Here is a 20,854-nt window from a genome sequence, read left to right as displayed (position 1 = left end):
CTCTCTCATTTCAGCCACCCTGCGGGCGCTTTATCTCAGTGACAACGATTTTGAGATTTTGCCCCCAGACATCGGCAAGCTGGCCAAGCTACAGATAGTGAGTAATTTATCTAAATTCCCTCTGAAATCAATTGCTTTTGTGGCGGTGCTCTGTGCCGTGTGTGTTGGATTTATTCTCCGCAGTGTGTGTTCTTTATCAGACGTGGTGAGAGGTGATTTAGAGGCTGATCTTCACCCCTGTTCTCGCTAGGATCAGACTCAATGCAGGGTCACAGTCCCATAAAACAGCTAATAATTACAACTTTAAACTTAAAAATAAAATTCAACTATTTTGGTTTGGTGTTGCGTTAAAATATGGGTGTAATTACACCCATGATTTTTATAATACAAGTGTTAGTATATTAAATGGTGCACTCATGTGACATGCTGTCAGTTACCACAGAGAATAATTTTGACTTGTCCTGCAGTTTATAGGAGTGTACAGTAATGCATTTACAATGGAAGTCTATGGGACAAGAAGACATTGCACCAGAAACATAGCCTGTTTCAAAAGTATAGCTATATATATATATATATAAATCATGCTCTGTAAGACCAGGGACATTTATTAAGAAAATTATAAACCTTTTGTCCCTTTCTTTGCTGCTGCTCTCTAATTCCTCACTCTCTCTTTTTTCAGTTGAGTTTGAGGGACAATGACCTCATCTCTCTACCCAAAGAGATCGGGGATCTGGCTCAGCTGAAGGAACTTCACATTCAAGGAAACAGACTCACTGTACTGCCTCCTGAACTTGGTAAGACATGAACATGTCCATGTGCGTAACATGTTCCTGGACCAACATCCTTTATATATTCCTATTAACCAATCAAAGCCTGGCCTTAAAACTGGAGTGTAGTGGCTGATGGATAGGAATGCAAACTAATACACCCCCTCCTCAACCAATAAAACATCCAAACTTACACTTCCAGACACAGCTGTGCATTAGGGTGACCACCATGCTGGACAGTCACGAAATTGTGAGCTTTGTCCTGCACCGTGCAAGACATAAGCAATGTCTCACATTTAAATTATGTCTTTATTGTTTTTTCTTCCCTGAAATTACAAAACCACAATAAAATAAGATAAAAAAACTCCAAAATATCACATCTACTGTCCTGCAACAGAGCAGTGACCAGGTGCTCACCCTCCTGTGCATTCTAATTGGCTACAGATTTGTCATCTCTTATGTGATTGGCTGGAAGCTTTGAGTTGGATCACACCTCAGAGTGGTACTGCTGAGGTCAACCCAGGTCGAACTGCTCTCTACCTGAGTGACTTCACTTTGGGAAAACCTCCACACACACACACACACACACACACACACACACACACACACACACACACACACACACACACACACACACACACACACACACACACACACAGCAACTGCCCTTTTGACAGTAGTTTTTCCTCCTCTCTTGTTCCATTCCAACAGTTTAATTTATGATTCTAGTGTACCGGTATTCCAGCATTATATCAGCACTCACCTTAAGTGTCATATAAATGTCGTGTGAAGGGTAAGTAGACAAGTTTGCAATTATTTTTTTAACATTTAAAGAATTGGCCATTTTTCGGCTTGAATTTTTTTGTGAGGTGTATGTGTTCGAAACAAGCTACAAATAGCAAAATTGATGCTAGCAACTGCATCCCAACACCCTCAACCACTTACTAGCACCATGACTGAGTCTGAGACAGGAAAACAGCACTGAAATTGTCTTCAAATTTTTGTTTTATGACCTTTGTTGTGTTTTAGCAATTGACAGTTGTTTATTGCCGTTCTAGGTGTGTGTGAACGCTCTGGTCAGCAGGTCTTTGTCCTGTGCACTCTGTAGGGGAGACTCTACACTCCCGTGTGTAGCTTATTAGGACCCCTCTGTCATGTCCCTGTAATCCCACTCCACAGACCAGCCTCGTTAAGATGTGTGTATGTGCGAGTGAGAGGAGAGCACAGCTAACAAGGAGCAACCAAGCGCACATGCCAAGAGCAGGAAAGGAAAAGGAGAGGAGAAAAAGTGAGGGATTTGAACGAGTGTGCAAAGAGGACAGATAGACAGTCTTTACCATTCAGAACATCTCATGTGTAAAGCTGATGCTTTAAACTGTCTAAAATGTTGAAATGAAAAGAGGAAGAGGAGGGTGGAAATTGAACCTGGACCAGCAGACGTCTGCTCGACCAATGAGATCTGAGATAGTTGTACATATAGGACTGTAGTCTAGGTTTTTTAGGTTCAGGGCTGATTTACACTAACGGTCTTGTCTGACTGCGTTTGTGAGGTGTGGCATTGTGTGTCGGGGTCCAGGTTTAATTTCACCCCCTATTTGACAGGCCGCTCAACACTTGCTTATCAGAAACTATTTAATTAGCCCCTCTGTGAGCTGAGATGAGCCACATTAGCACTTTGACCTGTACTGTTCCATCCGCACACTGTGAACCGGTTCTTTGCTGGCCTTGTGTCTTCACGTCTCATGTTTTCTCTTTTCTTCTCCTATCTTCTCTTCACTTCTGGTCCTCTTTTGTCATGTCTCTTCTTGTCTCATACCTTTTCAAAAAAAATTCTATCATCTTCTCTTTTTCATCTTGTTTCTTTTCTTGTTTTGTCTGGTGTCTTCTTTTTTCATCTCATCTCATCTCATCTCCTCTTTTCTCATCTCATCTCCTCTCCTCTCATCTAGTCTCATCTCCTCTTGTCTCATTTCCTCCCCTTTCCTTTTTGTCTCATCTCTTCTCTTCTCTTCTCTTCTCCTCTCGTCTCATCTCCTCTCATCTTGTCTCCTCTTATCTTCTTGTCCTGTCTCGTCTCATCTCATTCCACTTTTTCTTGTCTCTTTCTCATAATTTATCTCTCGAATCTCATATTTATGTCATGTCTTCTCATTTCTTGCTTTGTCTTGATTCTTTTCTCTCATCTAATTTCATCTGATCTCTTCATGTCTTATCTCATATTGTCTCTTCCTTGAGTCTTCCTCTCATCTCTTTTGTTTTCTTGTTGCTTCTTTTTTATTTTGTCTGGGCAGGTCTTTTATAATTTTTTCGTGTATCTTCTCTTTTCTTGTCTCCTCTCCTTGTTTGATTTTTACCCTCTCTCTCACTTTCCCTTTTGGTAAATGTCTAATTCCTCCTCCTCCTCTTCTCTCTCTCTGTCTTTAGGTAACCTGGACCTGACAGGCCCAAAGCAGGTGTTTAAGGCTGAGAATAACTCCTGGGTGATTCCCATAGCAGACCAGTTCCAGTTGGGCATCTCTCATGTCTTTGAGTACATCCGCTCCGAGACCTACAAGTAGTAAGTAAATCTCTCCATCCCTCTGTGCTGTCAAACATCCAGGAACATGTGCTGTGAATCTGAGTGACACAAAAGAGATAGTATCTCGATGGTTAGGGATCCTACTCGTAGCTGCTTGCACAAAGGTTGAAGGTTCGCTCCCTAAAAGTAGTGACCAAGACTGATCATCTCGCCTACCTCCAGGTTTAAAAACTCTTCAACACCTGCATCATTCACTAAAGAATCATTGGGGTGTTTGCTTGACGTATTGCTCAGCCCGCAGTCAGATGTGCCAGTGTTCATTTTTAATAGCCTAAAGGCCAGCGGGCGGCCCTGCTCAGCTCTTGATGCATCGGATGCTACAACTCCAGTCTGTAAAACACGATGCGAGTCGTGGAACTCGTATTAGATCAAACGCACATCAGCAGACCTGATTCAGACAGACTCGATGGGTCTTTAACTAAGAGAAATGTCCTGAAATGTCTTGCTAAATGCAAAGTATAAATTTAGTCCCTCTATACAGGCCAGTTTTATTGTGGCACATATTTTTCTGGAACAACCCTTAGGATGGTGATGAAAGAGAGGAAAGGTGCAGTTCTCTTATTATTTCAGGATCTGATGATTTAATGCACAATCAAACTAATTAAAATGAAAGCTCGAGGCGTTACCCTAAAAGTCTTGTCGCTCTCTCTCTCCCTTTCGTTATCTCTCGCATTCCTCTTACATACTACAAAATATTCTGCAAAAAATGATTTATTTGCCTTAGTTTGAAACAGAGTGACTTTTTGCATCGGGCAACAATAGGACAGGCCATACAGCGCAGCTTTTTGCTCTCAAAAAATCTAGTAGTGAAACCAAAAAACAAACAAAAAATGCTATTTTTATGTGGAGTAACATATCATAATATATAAATATATTAAAACTGAACATATGCTAGGATAAAAGAACATATATATATATATATGTATGTATGTATGTATATATATGTATATCTATATGTATATGTATATGTATGTGTGTGTGTATATGTTAGTAGTATATGTTTTTATAGTTATACTATAATATACACTATATATATATATGTTTCTATATTATATAAAAGTAAATGTAATTGCAGTATTTTAATCGTATGTTACTAAACAAATATGGTTCAAACCTGACACAACCTGATGTAATCCCTTTGACCTGGGGGAAGGAAGTTTCCAGACTAATTGTAGTGTATCTTTCATGGCCCTGTTCCACTTACCAATCCCCCTGAACAGGAGAGGCAAATCCCCCCTGTTTGATCATTTAGCTGTGCCGCTGTGCCGCTGTCTGGAGAGGACCGTCGTAACCCACTTACCGGAACTGATCTTCCCCTACGGGCACAGTCAGAACCACCACGCATCTCAGTGTGTGCTGACACCGTGACTGCGCGTGTGTGCATGTCTGCGTAATAATCAGATATCGCTGCTTGAAATGTTTTGAATAGTTTCGATATGTTGACTGCATATCATCCGTTTTAATGCGCTTGTGTTTTGCGAAACTCAATATTTCGGACACTTTCTGTACGCTGCTTTGCATCAAAGTCCACAAGGTTTGAAGGTCGCTGAGAGCTGACATTGCAGATTCGGTTTGATAAATGGGAATTTTTGAGTGAATCAATGCAGTCTGGAGCTGTCATCCATTTTGTGTCAAGCAGTCGTCAAAACTGCCGTATGCGTTAGATTTTTGAGTCCGATATCTGAGTCTAAGCAGTTCTGAACACCATTTATCTTTCTGTAGTTATCTTTTGTACTTTGTTGTGACATTTTGTCAGAATTACTCCTCAAGTTTTAGAGAGGAGATCTTCGAGAGGAGCGACATCCAGAAGGGTAGAGTAGCATTGTGGTGAAAGATCTGGGCTGGGAACCCAAAGGCGGCAGGTTTGAAGCCTACCAGGGTTGATCCATGAACTATCATCATGTTTACCTAACGTATGTATCATTGGGAGGTTTTACATGGTCAAATCAAGGAAAAGCATTAAAAACTAGGGGTGTAACGATACCCTCAGGTCACGATTCGATATACAGTATATCATGATACTGAACTCACGATACGATATTATTGCGATACTCCAAGACCATATGGTAAAAGGTTAACAAAAAATGTACTGCTGATTAAAATGCTAAATTTGATATTACATTGTGGGTGTAAATGAATAGACTTGGTGCTGGTAACCCAATATACAGGACAATGGTGACACCAGAATAAAAATATTCATGATTCTGAAGCTGAAAATAGCCCAAAAAAATTATTTTAGACAAACATGCTTGCACTCTGTCACTGAATAGAAATATTTCAAATAATGTAGGCCACTTTTTACTGGTAACATAAGACATTTGGCACTAACAGAACCCATAAATATTCCCTCATTGCATTATTATACATTATATTCAACATTATATATAGTAGTTTAATGTAGTACTGACACTAAAACTCTGAAAACTAGAATCTTTTCTCACTCAGTAATTTTTATTTTTTATTTTATTTATCCACAATACATATTTTTGCATTTTTGTATTGCGATATATTGAGACACTATATATTGTTACACCCATTTTAAAAACCCATTTTTACTTGGGTAATGTGACATTTTTTGAGGAAAAATATCAGGATTTTATCCATTGGGAATTATAATATAACATGTTATATGCCAAATGATAACACCAATTTTTTTTTTATTATAATCTTTTTTATGATGTCATTATTGTCATTATTTGCTTTTATTATTATTATTATTACTATTATTGTAAATTAGTACAGTAACTATTAGTAAAACATTAGCTAAATGGCTCAATTGCCAGGTAAATGTGCAAAGAAAGTAAATCTGGTGAAGTTTGTCATGATTTGTTTATTGACATCCTGAGCACAAATATTTTTTTCAAGGTTCTGGACTTTGTTAGGAGGATTTTGACACAGAATGAAAGTGCACAAACATTAAGATGCTGTGTGTTTGTTTATGTGCCTGGCTTGCGAATGTTCTCGAGAGAGAGACAAGTAGGTTGTCTCACATTAGACAAGTGTTAACGGTGTGTGATTCTCAGTAGGTGTGTGTCCACGGTTCAACAGTTTCATTCTCACCTGCCTAGATGTCCTTCAGCTTAGAAATCACAATACTCACACCTCTGTCCCTCTCTTCGCCATTCCTCACCTCATCCAGTTTTCACTCCTGATGGACATTTTCTCATTTAAGATCACTGATCCAGCATTTCGAAATACCAGTATGTTGAAACAGCAGAAGACAGACACATCCAGGCTTCTTTCATTTTTAATTGGCAGGGGCGTAACAATTTACCCTGGCATGCTCCATCTATTTTAAGTGGGTGCGCACAATATATCTATCCCATTTAGCCAATATTAATGTTTTTTGTTCAGTATGTATCAACCAATATTGTACATTAGTACTGTTTTTTAATCTAATATGTAATATCATCAGAGAACCATTGAAACCAACATTTGCATTGGCTCATTGGCGGGCTCAATGCTAAGAATTATTTTTTTTTCAAAAATATTCACTTTTTTATTGTAAATAAATAAATAAAATAATAGAATAATATATCAAATAAAGTGGAAGACAAGACATTATAATTTCTAAAAACTATACTTCAAAAAATTCTGAATGTAAATATTGGCTTATCTTAAAGATGTGCCCGAAGCCGAATACTATTTTGGAAATGACGCATTCTACGGAGACCCTAAAGGGACACGGTCGGGGATGTGAAAAAATATGATATGAGAGGAAAAAATACATTTCAATGCTTTTGAGTTCTATATAGTTGGGTAATTATATTGCATCAGGGAACTGCTATCAATATGCGGGTTATTGAAATCGCTTTTTCACTTTCCATTTCCAATTCGCGATCACGCATACTCTGTGCAAGTGTGCATAGGGAGCGGCGGTACTGACCACACATTTTACAAGATAAGATATTTGTCAATGAAGCACCAAATTCGTCCTGTCAATCATCTGTCCTCACTATCTTCATGTGATAAGTGAAATCTGATGTAATGTAACCAGCCACTGCAGCAAGCCTAACCATGTCCATTTAGGGCCTCCGTAAAATGTGTTATTCATTTTCTGCGCCTTTCCGAATTCGGAATTAGGCTTTGGACACATCCCTAGTGTATATATACAGTATAAATGTGTGTGTATATAATAATACCAAAATTTGCTGTGCTTTTTGGCAAATCAGGTATACCTACTGAACAAATCAGGTAGAACTAGTGGGCAAACGTCACCACACTTAATTTAATATTCATGAGCCAAGCTCATTTGCTAAGCCCGATTCGAAAACCAGATCCACCCCTGGTTTTAGGATATTATTTTATAGTTTTGTTGTAAGCGATGTTCCATTTGATGGCCGTTAAGATCATGAGTCATGTTGCTTCTTGAGTGCTGACGTTTTGTCGAATATTCTAGTCATTTATCTTGAATTCACGCAGATGTCTGGAATTAAAACTGTTGACAATGAGTCCTAACCCTCCTCTCGTTTCATGCTCTTCTGTCAGTAGGTTTGGTCGTAGCATAAACCGCGAATGGAGGAGGAGGAGGGGGGGTAACCTGTCATGCATATTTCATGGGGCGGCTTGTTAACCTGACAGAAGGATCTTATATCTGACTGACAGCATTGGGGAGACTCTTCGTGCTCATAATGCATTAACATATTGTAAAGCCGTCTTCCCGCCATCTTTTATTCATCGCTAACTCTAAACGCTTGTTGACCGCGGTACAACCGCCACAGCTCTCTTCACAGCTGTCCAGGGCTGACTGAAAAACCAACCACAATTAACTTCCCAGCGGCACAGACCCTGACATGCACACATATAGGAAGTCCCGCATCTATCTGCTCGTGGACCAGTGGTATGAGTCAGCGGGAAGGAAAGGTCGCAGATCAGGAATTGTTGCATGTGATAAAAAGACACAGAAACACCTTATTCTGAGACAGATTGGGTCAAAAGCCACATTTGCAGTGTTTGACTGTGATTTAAATTTTCTTTAACATGATTTGTTATAGTCATTCATTTTCTCGGATTGAAATTGCATACAATTTATATAATATAATGCAATATAATGGCATATTTTAGTCAACAATAATAACATTTTAGTTGTTGGTCATTTCCAAAATGAATTGTAACAAACAAATAAAAGATTTGTCAACATAAACAAAATGAAACAAAACCACTCGAAAACTTTGAGGATTGTGCTGAAGTATTGGCTGCTTTTTGGAAGTTTCATCATTTTTGCCACTGACTAGCACTTAAATCCATTCACTTAATTGTCTGCACAAATGTAAGCTGTAATATAATGTTTTTATTGTGTATATACCTGCCTCATATAACTTTTTAGTATTATTTATACACTATTACAGGATTTTTTTTATGTTTCAGATCAATTTTGCTATAGATTTATATTTATATAACAGTTTTAATATTTGCAGTACTTCAAATTCAACTTATTTTATGTCAGTTAGTGGCCAAGGCAAATTTTTTTTTATAATTTTCATTTAGCGTTTCTCAACTAATATTTTCCTTTCTTTTTATTTAGATTTAAAAAAAAAAGTTTAAGTTAATGATAACAACTGATCTAAATAGGCTATGTTTGTGAGCTAATGAAAGTGTTTGTTGTTGGTGGTGTCAGCGCTTTTGGCTCTATAATAACTTGCATAGCCTTGGGAGACAATCATTGGCTGTGACCGTGCATGCGCCACCTTGAGACCATCCCAACAAACTGATTATGTGAATCAATTATTTAAACATTTTTCTTCTAAAAACATTGTTAGTGCATTAATATCTTGCAGAGTTATTTTATCATCATATTTTTGTTTTAATCAATCGTTTTATTGGTGATTAAAATAAAAAAAACTTCAGTCAGCTGACTTTTCGTCAGTAATTTTATTGATGAGATTAACTCTGCTGAGAGCGCTGATAATATACTCCCAGTACAAACAGAGAACATGACAGCATAGTGTCAGTAATGTGATGTAAAAGATCAGTTTGCTAACAGGATTAAAGATGATATCAATTCTGATATACTCTCGAGATGGACTGATTATGAGGGTTACTGTCTGTACAAACCATGAAGCCATTTGATTTTCTATCGCAGTTTCACTAATACAGTGACTTTTTTTTATTTGTTTTTGTGCAAAGCTGTTGATAGTGACTGCGCTTAATATTTTATGAAGACGTAAAGAATTTGTCAATTGTGTGTGTGAATAGTGACCCATATGACACACTGCAAGTGCCTTACAATTGCTTTGTGTGAGAAACAGACCAACATTTAAGCCATTAATCACCGAAATGCTTCCTGGCCGTCTCAATCGCAGTTAGTTTGAATATGGAAGAAAGCTCGATTGGGAGTTCTGAACACTAATGCAATGAGTTTCTGTAAGTTAAATCCACTGTGCATGTTTCCACAGACAGACTCTTTCCTTTCCATATTCTCTCTAATTATATTCATGCATTGCTGCTTCGACTGAGCCCTGCTGCAAAAGAACTGACACCAGCTTTCCCATAATGCCCCTGCAGTTTAAAGAGGAAAAGAGTCAGCGTGGACTTTTTCTCTTTGTGTTGTGTTTGTGAGTCCAAAATGACAAGTGAAACTGGGCTCATATGTGGATCTCTATGAAAAAGTTTCTTTTCAGATGAAACAGACGAGGTGTGTTGCTGTTTGGTATTATCTTCTGAATCTCTGTGTTTGTTTGATTGTGTCATCAACATGAGCTCTAGCAGCACTTGTTTACCTGTAGATGGATCACGACTAGCTACTAGATATTAGATAGATATACGGCCGCTATTGGATATTGAATTGTGCATGCTCATTTCTCCTATTTTTACATTTAGATTACTATTGCCAGTGTTTTCCTCCATATCCTCTCTTTCTGTCTTGTCCTCCCTACATCCTTAAAAGTACATTTTCTCGCACACATTTCAATGACTATAATCTCTCATAACCCTGCTCTTCAGTTGCAGAAGTGTTGGAGGAGATAGTTAACTAAACGTGGAAAGAATCTGAGTAGTGTTGTTGTTGTTTTTTCTCTCGAAGGGTTTATTTATGTAATTAAACCAAGAAACGCCTGATTGGTTGTAGTGAATCGGTTTGTTCATTTAAATAATTGGAAAGTAGTTTATTTGAATGGTTTATGTAAATGGATTGGAAAGACTAGTTTGTTTTAGTGAATCTGTTTGTTAGTGCGGTTTGTTAATGAATTTAAAAAGCTGTCTTGTTTCGGTAAATTGGCTTGTTCAATTTATTTATTAATGAATCAGAAAATGTGAGTAAATATCAACATTGTAAAATTTCAACTTTCAACTTTTCCAGCTGTATTTACACTGTTTTATCATTGATTTTATTGTTAGGTTCAGTAACTTGCTGTTTTGTGACATCTGAAATGTATTTTCTACTCAAAATGACATATTCATACTCAAAAATGATCCAACAACGAATGTTATTGTTGTTGTGTATTGTATACCAAGTATTGACGTCTCTTTGTTCGGGTGGGTACCACATTACTTCTATTATGTAGATATGTTGTATACACTCAAAAAATATTTTAAAATATTTTATTTAAACGTTTCTTCAATTAGTCACAGGACTGTTGGTTTCTAGTAGGCATCCCAATGAAAGCGTATCAGGAGGATCAAATGAGCCTCACTGTGCACTGAGAAAAAAAAAGTAAAATGTACTTACTTTAATTGCATGGAAAAACTTGCAAAAGAAAAATGAAATAAATGTTACATTCCATAAAGTTTAAGTTGAGTTAAAGTAAAATTTTGTTGAGTCATTTTCTACTTAGTTGAAGTTTACTTTGCAATACTTATTTCAAGTAAATAAGTAGATGTTGTATGCACTCCAAAAAAAAAAAACATGTAAGCCTTTTTTAAAGATTTAAGCAATTTAATTAATAATAAAATTCCAACAAATTGAATTGAATAATCCTTACGTATTTTTTTAATTGAATAATTGAATAATCCTTAATAATTTACTCAATTAAAATACGAAGTATTATAACTCAACTTAACTTTAACTCAACTTAAACTTTATGGAATTAATTCCGTATGTAACATTTTACTTAATTTAACTTTTTCATTTATTTCAGTGCTCAGTGAAGCTCATTTGATCCTCCCAATACGCTTTCATCGGGATGCCTACTAGAAAGCAACAGTCCTGTGACTAACTGAAGAGATTAGTTCAGTCTGAGTGTGTGTGTGTGTGTTGCGCATAGTCTGTATTTGTGTTCTTCATCTCTTGGTTCTGGAGGTTTTAAAGGTTGAGAGCAGTTCCATCACTCCTCATTAGTTTGAACTCAGACAGGAACTCCTGCTAGAGTTTATCAATAAAAGGCCACGTTAACAGCCCAAACTCAGCACAACCTTTCTGTTTACTGTCCAGACATAGAGTGTGCTGGGTAACTCAGCCGAACAATAAATGTTTCATGAAACATTCATCTTGTAGATGATCTAATGTAGCATGACTGTACGTATACAAACCGGGTATGAAGGGGTGGTAAAGCCTGCTGTGATTGGCTGTCTCATGTCCTGTGCAGTAATGGGGTCGCTCAGTCCTGCAGATCTTGTTGATAATGGGGGCGTCAGGGGAGAGATCAGTTATGAGCCGCTCGTTCGCCATCCGTCTTCATTATTGTCATTTACTCTCATTTACCTAGTGCATGGATTTCCGTTGGTCCTGTCAGCGCAGATAGTGTTTTATACAGAGATGAGTCTAGTGATTGTGTATTTGTGCTGAAAGAGGTTTAGCTGCAAGGTTCTTTGTGTTAAACCCTAGTTATGGGTACAAGAAATAAGTGCGCCCATGATGTGCTTCCTCATCCTTCTTTTTCTCTCTCTACATCTTTTAAAAGTACTTTTTCTTGAACGCTTTTCACACTTATCTCCCACAACCCTGCTCTTTAGTTGAAGAGTATCAGTGTTGGAGAGTGAGTTAATAAATTTAGCTTAAAGGAATCTGAAAGCGAGTGGATCGAGTGAGTGGTTTGTTAATTTAATTAATCAGAAAGTCTGATTTGCTTTAGTGTATTGTTTTGTTTGAACTGATAACGTACATGAATCAGAAAAGTCTGATCAATTTTAGCAAATTGGTTCATTTGAGATTTAGTTCTGCATTGATTTTATACTTAAATGTACAACAAATGTAAAATTGTACTTAAATCATAGATCATTTAAATGTATATTTATTGTATTTTATTGTAATATATAAATTATATATGCAAGTATGCATAATGTAAGTGCATTATCTTGTGTGTGTGTGAAATGTTTGCATATAAGTTGTACAAATGATATAATATCTTAAATGCATACATGCAAACATTTCACTTACATGACAATTAATAGGTAATTTTCATTGCCATTTAAAGGTGCATTGCGCAAGTCTCTGAGTTTTTGCAGAACTATGCCCCCTTCTGGCGACACGCGAAACTGCAACCAGAGTTGTGCACGCGGTTACGTGGAGTTTGCGTTGGGGTTTGGGATGAACTAGAAGCCGGTCTCTTTGAATCCATCTTCTACTTTTGCCAAAGTCGCTTGAGTTGTCTTCGCTGATGCGGATAATGGCGGCGAATACACAAACCTGCCAGACATAGCCAGGTGAGCGTGAACGCGCATGACGTCACGCCCAGTCGATTCCGTCCCGAATCCCTCTTATTTATTTTACTGTACAGGATTATAGAGGCAATCGCAGAGATCATAGAAGGGCTCATTCAGCCCATCAGGCAATTGTTTAAGCATGTATGGGTTAGAAAAACGGGTATTTTTAACATGAAAAGTTGCTTAATGCACCTTTAAGTGAAATTACTCAACTTAAATATACGAGCTTGATAAAAATGACCATTCTAGAAGAAATTTTCAGATGGCTCTTAGAGGCTTTTGCATCTGAACTCTTCATATATATATATATATATATATATATATATATATATATATATATATATACCCACACACATACATACATACAGTCAGTCAGGGCTAATGACCATAGTTTGATTAAACCATCAAAATATGAGGAAAATGATTTTTGAATAATTTAAATATGAGTACAAATAAAACTAAAACTGGTTAAGTTTATTTGGCAAAAAAGGCAAACTACAGCTACTGGTTTTATTGTACTATGTAAAAGAAAAAAGGATAGGAAAACTAAAAGCATACATTCTCCTTTTTTTGCATGCGTTCATATCATTTTTTTGTATTACAGCCTGGCCTAAAAGTATGTCCACACAATTTGCCATGTTTCATTGTGTTATCACAAATTAAGAAAAAAGCTGCAGGCATGGCATTTTACAGCTCGGGTTCAAGCTATTTCAGTTTAGGCCCTGTTTGTCACTGCTGTTTTGTAATCTTTGAGTTTGAGGCTTGTTTACCTGATCTCATTCTCTAATCTCAGATCTCGTGTAATGCAATGGCAGCTGGAACGTCATTTACAAATTACCTCCAACCTCAGTGACCGATCAATGATCCACAAGTCAGCCACACATTTATCATTAATTCATTCCCTCTCACCTCTGACACACCTGAACATGCTTTGGAAGCCACTCTGTGAAAAACACAGTCTCTGACACACACACACACACACACACACTTATGACCGGCCACCCTGACTGTGTTAGACACGCTTGACTGTAACTGAGAATAATTATCCAATGTGGAACTGGAACACTCGCAGGAAAAAGACTGCGTCTGAGAGCAACTTCTGTAGATTTTGCTGTCCCGGTCCACTTTTAATTGGCTGTAAATGATGAGGAAAGCAGATAAATGGGGGAATAAATCTGTATGTTTACTCTGTAGCCGCTCAGCACTGCAATGCTGCTGTGGTAACATGTTTTCTTACGCCAGGGCCAGATTACTACAGTTATGCTGTTATAAAGATATAAAGAGTGAAATCACAGCTTTATATGACAGTTTCCCTTTTAAAGATGCAGTTGCAACATTAGTTTTGCATTTATCAGGCAAAATATTTGTTCTCTCTCCAGCTGATGCAACATGCTACAATACTCCTGCTATCATTCCCTCCTCTCTTTTTTTTTATCTGATACAAATATGTAATTATTGTCACAAATAAAAAGATTTGAATTGGTTTTAGATGCTGTGGAGTACTGGAGTGTTCAATTATATGTAGCGAATTGGTTTGTTTGAATGATTAATTTTGAATCCGTACTCAAAAGTGTTCAGAGATCATTGCATTTTTTCTTTTTTCTCTTAAATTTTTGGCATAAAATAATTAGTTTAATTGATTATGGCATACATAATGTACAGCTGGTTGTTTTCACGAAATGATTCGACAGACACAATGATTCAAAAAGAAAATGCATAGTGGACCGTTCATTATGAAAATTATTACATGGTAATAATTCCAGATTAAAAAAAAATCCGCATAAATACTGTTATGTAAATCCGCAGAGTGAGGTGAGACAAACCAGTAAAGGCATGTAGGAAATTGGTTTACATGTGGTTTATCACTATGTTTTTGATTTAGTCCATATGTTGTCAGCCATCTCACACGTTGACTGTAGAATAATTTTTAAATGCTTTGGTAATCGGTGTGACCAGTTCATTCAAAATAATGATTTGTGAATCAGACATCAGTCATTTAAAAAGGCTTTGAGACGAGTAGTTGACATCAGAGTTTGGTTGTTGGACAGGATTCGGATGCAGTCTTTGGTCAGTTGATGACAGCATTATGAAGCCTTCATGGGTTGATCTTTAGACATTGTGTTAGATGTGGTGGGAGTTCCTCTCAGCAGAGGGTCCGTCAAGCCTGCGGGACACTGACAGAGAGAGAACGGCTTTCAGATTCAGATCACACACCCCTGCATATCAGCCTCCTGTAAAACAGCCCAATTTAGCCCTGACACCAGCGCAAACATCTACGTGCATCTGTCAACACTGATTCCTTCAGTCAGCTCCAAAACGTCTCGCAGTCTACGCACATACACACACAACTTTCTTTCTTACATGGACGTATGAGCTCACTAACATGCTCTCGGCTTCTGCCTGTGCGATCACATCAAGGCAATCAAACATGAACCCTTTTAAAGTCACGTGATCTGACTTTAAATGACCTTGTCATTTGGTTCTGATAGTTACAAATGTTTCATTTAAAATATTTCATTAAATACTCAATTAAAATACATTTTTAATGTTTACATTGGAGACAGGACAGCATGTTTAATGCATAGTGAGATATTGAACTAAGTCGCCACAAGTCTAATCAATTAAAATGGCAAAAATAACAAAAATACATATCAAATGCATCTATTTCTGTTGTTTTTTATCTACATATTTTGAATGTAGATTTGTTTATGTTTATGGAAGCCCATAATCCTTCAGTCTGTTAGTTTTTTTACTAGGACATGTCAATGATTGATTTGTTTTTTCTTTTCTTTTTATTAGTTTTTCTTTTATATTTATTGTATTATATATTTTTTATTTGATATTTATTGTAATTTTTTTATGTTACTTTATTTGTTATTTTATATTTTTTCATTTATTTATTTTTATATATATTTTACTTAATCTTTATTTTTTTTTATTTTTTTTTCACTGAATAGATTCTATGCCATTAGCAATATAGTGACATCATTATGTGACAACAGATGAAAATTAGACATCTTATAGCACATTTGCATTGGTGGGATGTGTTAATTTATGTGTATTGTCCCTGTTAAACAATCTGGAAGGTTAATATTGTTGTCTTTTATTTTTTGGCAGTGGCCTGAAACCCTCTTGGCTTCACATTCCCTGTATCTTGATCACCAAACACTGAATTAAACATTTGAAGAGACATGCTTTACAACCCAGCACATGCACACACTTTACAGCCTGTGCTAATTTTCGTTTGTGTGTGTGTGTTCGTGTTCTTGTACATTAATATATGGTTTATGAGGACACGTGAACTTCCTGTTGCTTAAAAAACATATTAAGCAATTCAAAAAATGGCAAAGGTTTTGATTGGTAGGTTTATATATAGGGTTAGTATAAAAGGACAGAATATACAGCAGTATAAAAACCATTATGCCTATGGAGAATCCCCTTAAACCACATATACAAGTGTGTGTGTGTGTGTGTGTGTGTGTGTGTGTGTTTGTTTGTACATTATGGGGACAAAATGTCCCCACAAAGATAGCAATATCTGAAATCCTTGTCCTTGTGGGGAAACGTTTTGGTCCTCATGAGGAAAACGGTTTATAAATCATACTAAGGGGTGTTTTTTGAAAATGTAAAAATGCTGAAAGATTTCTGTTATGGGTAGGGGGATAGAATAGACAGTTTGTACTGTATAAATATCATTAAGTCTCTATTGAAAGTCCCCATAAAACATGAAAACACAGCGTGTGTGTTTTTCCATTGGATGTGTGAGATATAAAGCTGTATTGTAGGTCTCTGATATTCTGGAACTCTGAGGGTCCGTAGGGGTTTGAGTAGCGCCTCCCTGCTGGGCTCTTGCCTCTGCGCCTGGCTGGGCAGAACGGGAACCTCCGGGTCCCAAGGGAAGAACCTCAGACAGGACTACGCAGTCGGACAGGCAGCTTGGAGCTTAAGAGAGATACAAAGAGACCGAATGAACAAGAGAGACTGACTTGTTGATGAGAGGAGTGCTCACTGACAAGTCACAACTATAGAAGACATAAACAGATCATGTACATGCATAGTGGAGGATAAAAAGGTTTTCATTTTGCAAACCTGCTTCGCTGTGTTCTCGGATTGTGGTGTATTGGTTGAAGAATTGAGTTTGTAGGTTGTATGTTCAAAGTTGGTAAAGAACATTCACGGAAAAAATATTTCTCTGTGAATCTTGTCATTTGATTCTTCTTGTAGTGCAGAATGTCCTGGTTGCCTTTTTTTGTAATGCAAGTAATTGAGGAAGGAGGTCACTGAGCTCCAAAAATGACCAAAAACACCATACAAATTGTTTATACGACTTCTGCATACGTCTATACGTTCAATTCCAAGTCTTCTGACGCCATATGATAGCTTTGTGTTGCCAAAAAGAAAAACATTTTTGTTGCTGATGATGACCCTCGGTCGTAGCTCAGATGTATTGTGCCAGGTTTCACGTCAATGTCATTTGGTCATCACAACCACAGTGGCATTCTTGTCCCTTCAAATATGGTTCATCAAGACGCTCAGGTTGACATTAAAGAATAAAGATGTAAATGTTGTTGTCTTTGTCATTGATATCTGAGCTATTATTTCCAGTTCTCCTTACTTCAGGGGTCTGTCCTAAGTATATGGTTAATATAAGTATACTGTAGGTCACTTTGCATAAAAAACTGCTGAATGACTGCTTAGCGATTTCCTCTTGCAATGTGATTAAAATGGCTCAAACGCTGAGCTGGGCTGAGAACGTCTGCGCTCTCTCCGTTCGGGCCGTGTGTGGTCCTTCGTAAATATTTGATATGAACTTTAGTCATGAATCTGAGCTGCCGCTTGACATTTTACTGCACTGCAATTAGAATTCAAACTCAAATAGTATTCTTAATTACACTTGGGAATGTCATAGTCATGGTCCAGATATGCTTGGCGTAGAGCCGCCAGCCCTGCAATCACCAGCCACTATGTCAACATCCAATCAGGGAGAAGTATTAATGAGGTAACGGAAGCAGTGGAACTGCTGTACAGACTTTATTATATCACTTTCAGTGGATAGTTTAAAATCAAGCAGCTTTTCCGTACTAAACATGAAAAACAGTGTCAGTGTCTCGTTTCATCAGAAGTACAAGTAAATAATAATAATAATAATAATATATCTACATATATATATATTGTTGTTTTTCTTTAGCCTGATAAATTGTGTGTGTGTGTGTTTGTGAGATTTTAGAAAAAGAAGCAAAATTTATGATGCCATTGTTGTTTTGTTGCTCTTTCTCCGTTCAAGTTGATAGGAGCTTTACTAGTTTGCCTAAAACGTCCTGGTGGCGTCACCAAGATGACAGCTACATAAATTGACAAGAGAGACTTCGGTAAAGCGTTCAAAAAACGGTTTCTCTCAGGATGTTGCCTATGTAGGCGATGTAGAGCAAAGCAGCTCAGCAGGTTTTGGTACAGAGCCAATGAATCCTGCCTCTGTAAAAAAACAACAACAACATTGTCGCTCTCATTCACTTTTTACTCTCTCTTTCTCTTTGTCTTCTCCCTTGTATCACTGAACCCAGTGCTTCTGAAATAGAGAGGGACCACTGGACTGGAAATTGCTCACCGTACATGTCCTCCTCTCTCTCTCTGCTCTGTGTGTAGGGTGGTTGCGGATAATTGTCTCTCTGTGCCATACACAGCTGTAGCCGAGGGGTGTCGGACAGCACAGAGAGTTCAGTGTCCCAGTGGGGGACCCGTCAGTGTGTTGGACTCAATTAATCCTCTTTCCGCTGGTTAACACTAAAAATATAACTCCTCTTCCTCGCTACTCTGTATTCAAGCCTTTTGCAGAACCTACGAGCGAAACAGGTGTGATCACACAATGTCTGTTTGTGTTTTGCAGTCTTTACGGGCGACACATGCAGGCCAACCCCGAGGCGCCCAAAAAGAACGCCGACAAATCAAAGAAGATCAGCCGCAAGCCGCTGGCGGCCAAGAACAAGTGAAGAAGAGCTGATCCGAACATCCGAGATGAACCTCACTGCATGTGCCTTGTTCATTTGATATTTATTCATAAAGTATGTTTTTTATTGCTTCAGTATTACCTTAATCATGTAATCTCCAAATGGCCAATCATTTCTTCCATGTTTAAGAAGTGTCCTTCTTGTCCAATGCCACTTTTTGCCTTCAAAGTGCCACTTCTGTCAATTCAGACAATGCGCTGGGTGCTAATCCCATTTCTGAACAAGTCTCTTGAGAGGCGGCGGGAGTGTTGTCCTAGTCAACCATTCAGATGAGGGGAGCAGTGAATTTTGGGAGGTGGTGACGAGTGTTTTGTAACCGAAGAGGGATTTAGCAGGAGTTTGGGGGTCTTAGTGGAGTCTGAGCAGGATTGTGTCAGGTCTCCGGCGGGACACCGCCGACTGCTTTCTCTGCCTCTTAATGACAGATATGAATGGCTGCAAACGGGAGTTTCAGATGGTACACAGCAGATACCAGACACAAACACCCCGGTGGCCATTTGAGAGGGTCAACAAGATATCGTGACAAACCACAGATGGTGTTCTTTGAAGCGGTTGGCCATTGTTTCTTACTGTGTGTTCGAGTTAACATGACGGTGCAACTTTTTACAGAACTATATATAGTAGCGTTTGTAAAGAACCCGTTTGGGGTTAATCATTCAACAATAATTGTCATTTCTGCTGTCATCATTCACTACAGATTGCGCACACTAACATCATGTAAGCTTGGCTGAATTTAAGTTTTACTTTTTACGGATGTGTTATTGTTTATTTTAAAAAAGGTCACAAGCTGTTTCACTGCGATCACGTTTAAAGTTGTAATATTTTCATATCTTTTATCATGTGCACACTGATCAGTGTGCTATGTACTGAATTTTTGACATTGAAATAAAGTCATCATCTTGTTGGACGATTCAGTTTTTCTTTCAACAGATCATGAAACCTTATTAAAGTTTTTGACAAAAGATCTAAAAGTCTCTTTTGCTCACCAAGGTTGTATTTATTTGATCTGAATTATAGTAAAAACACTAATATTGAGAACAATTATTTAAAATGACTTATTTTTAATATATTTTATTAAAATATTTTATTGTTCCAGTCTTCAGTGTCTCATGATCATTCAGAAATCATTAATATGCTGATTTGTTTTTTATGAGCTAATTTAAGTCTTTATCTGTTATGTTGAAACTGTATCTTACTATGCTTCTCATAATTTAAAGTATTTTAAAAAATGAGCTATTTTACACGATGCTCACTAAAAGTAGCTTACTACTTAGGGGACAATATTTGTTTTTAAAAATGTAACTGATTATATAATTTACTGTTTTGTCATTTTCATTTTGCAGCATTTTGTCTCACTACACTAAAAGTAGCTCATCATTGAAAAACCTTCACTAGTTTGAAAACAGGAACCAGAAAATTGTCACTACTTTTAGTTTCTCTCCAACATTAGTTGTCACCTTATCAAGTATAATCAGTGTAAAGGTGAGGGAAAAAGCCCATTGGTCAAAAAAGGTCCATTGTCTATAGTGCAACAGTTGGGTTTTGGAAGTAAAAAAAACTCTAAAAAAAAAATATTTTTAAAGGTGCATTGCGCAAGTCTCTGAGTTTTTGCAGAACTATGCCCCCCTCTGGCAACAAATGAAACTGCAACACTGCAACTGAACGCGCATGACGTCACGCCCAGTATCAAATTCGGCCCGAATCCCTCTTATTTATTTTACTGTACAGGATTATAGAGGCAATCGCAGTGATCAGAGAAGGGCTCATTCAGCCCATCAGGCAATTATTTAAGCATGTGGGTTAGAAAAACGGGTATTTTTAACATGAGAAGTTGCATAATGCACCTTTAACAATAAATGATACACAATTAAAGTCAGCCCTACTGTGAGCTACGAGGCTGTTAAAGCTACACTATGTAATTTTTT

The 20,854-nt window shown here is 37.5% G+C and overlaps 1 protein-coding gene across 3 annotated transcripts in view; it reads left to right on the top strand.

The window, feature by feature from the left end:
* The window catches only part of rsu1 (Ras suppressor protein 1), a 30,418-nt gene extending 10,515 nt beyond the window's left edge, over positions 1 to 19,903 (top strand). For all 3 annotated transcript variants that reach the window (XM_081353182.1, XM_081353183.1, XM_081353184.1), the window contains 4 exons: positions 15 to 97; positions 680 to 794; positions 3,192 to 3,324; positions 18,809 to 19,903. In XM_081353182.1, coding sequence (XP_081209308.1) covers positions 15 to 97; positions 680 to 794; positions 3,192 to 3,324; positions 18,809 to 18,911 — 434 coding nt within the window. In that variant the 3' untranslated portion in view covers positions 18,912 to 19,903. The remainder of the gene's footprint in view (positions 1 to 14; positions 98 to 679; positions 795 to 3,191; positions 3,325 to 18,808) is intronic.
* The last annotated feature ends 951 nt before the right edge of the window (positions 19,904 to 20,854 follow it).

Source organism: Scardinius erythrophthalmus, assembly GCF_964197995.2.
Source record: "Scardinius erythrophthalmus genome assembly, chromosome: 22".
In the NCBI taxonomy this organism is placed as follows: Eukaryota; Metazoa; Chordata; class Actinopteri; order Cypriniformes; family Leuciscidae; genus Scardinius; species Scardinius erythrophthalmus.
Note: the sequence above shows the minus strand (reverse complement) of the source record. Positions and strands in the feature narration are given on the sequence as shown.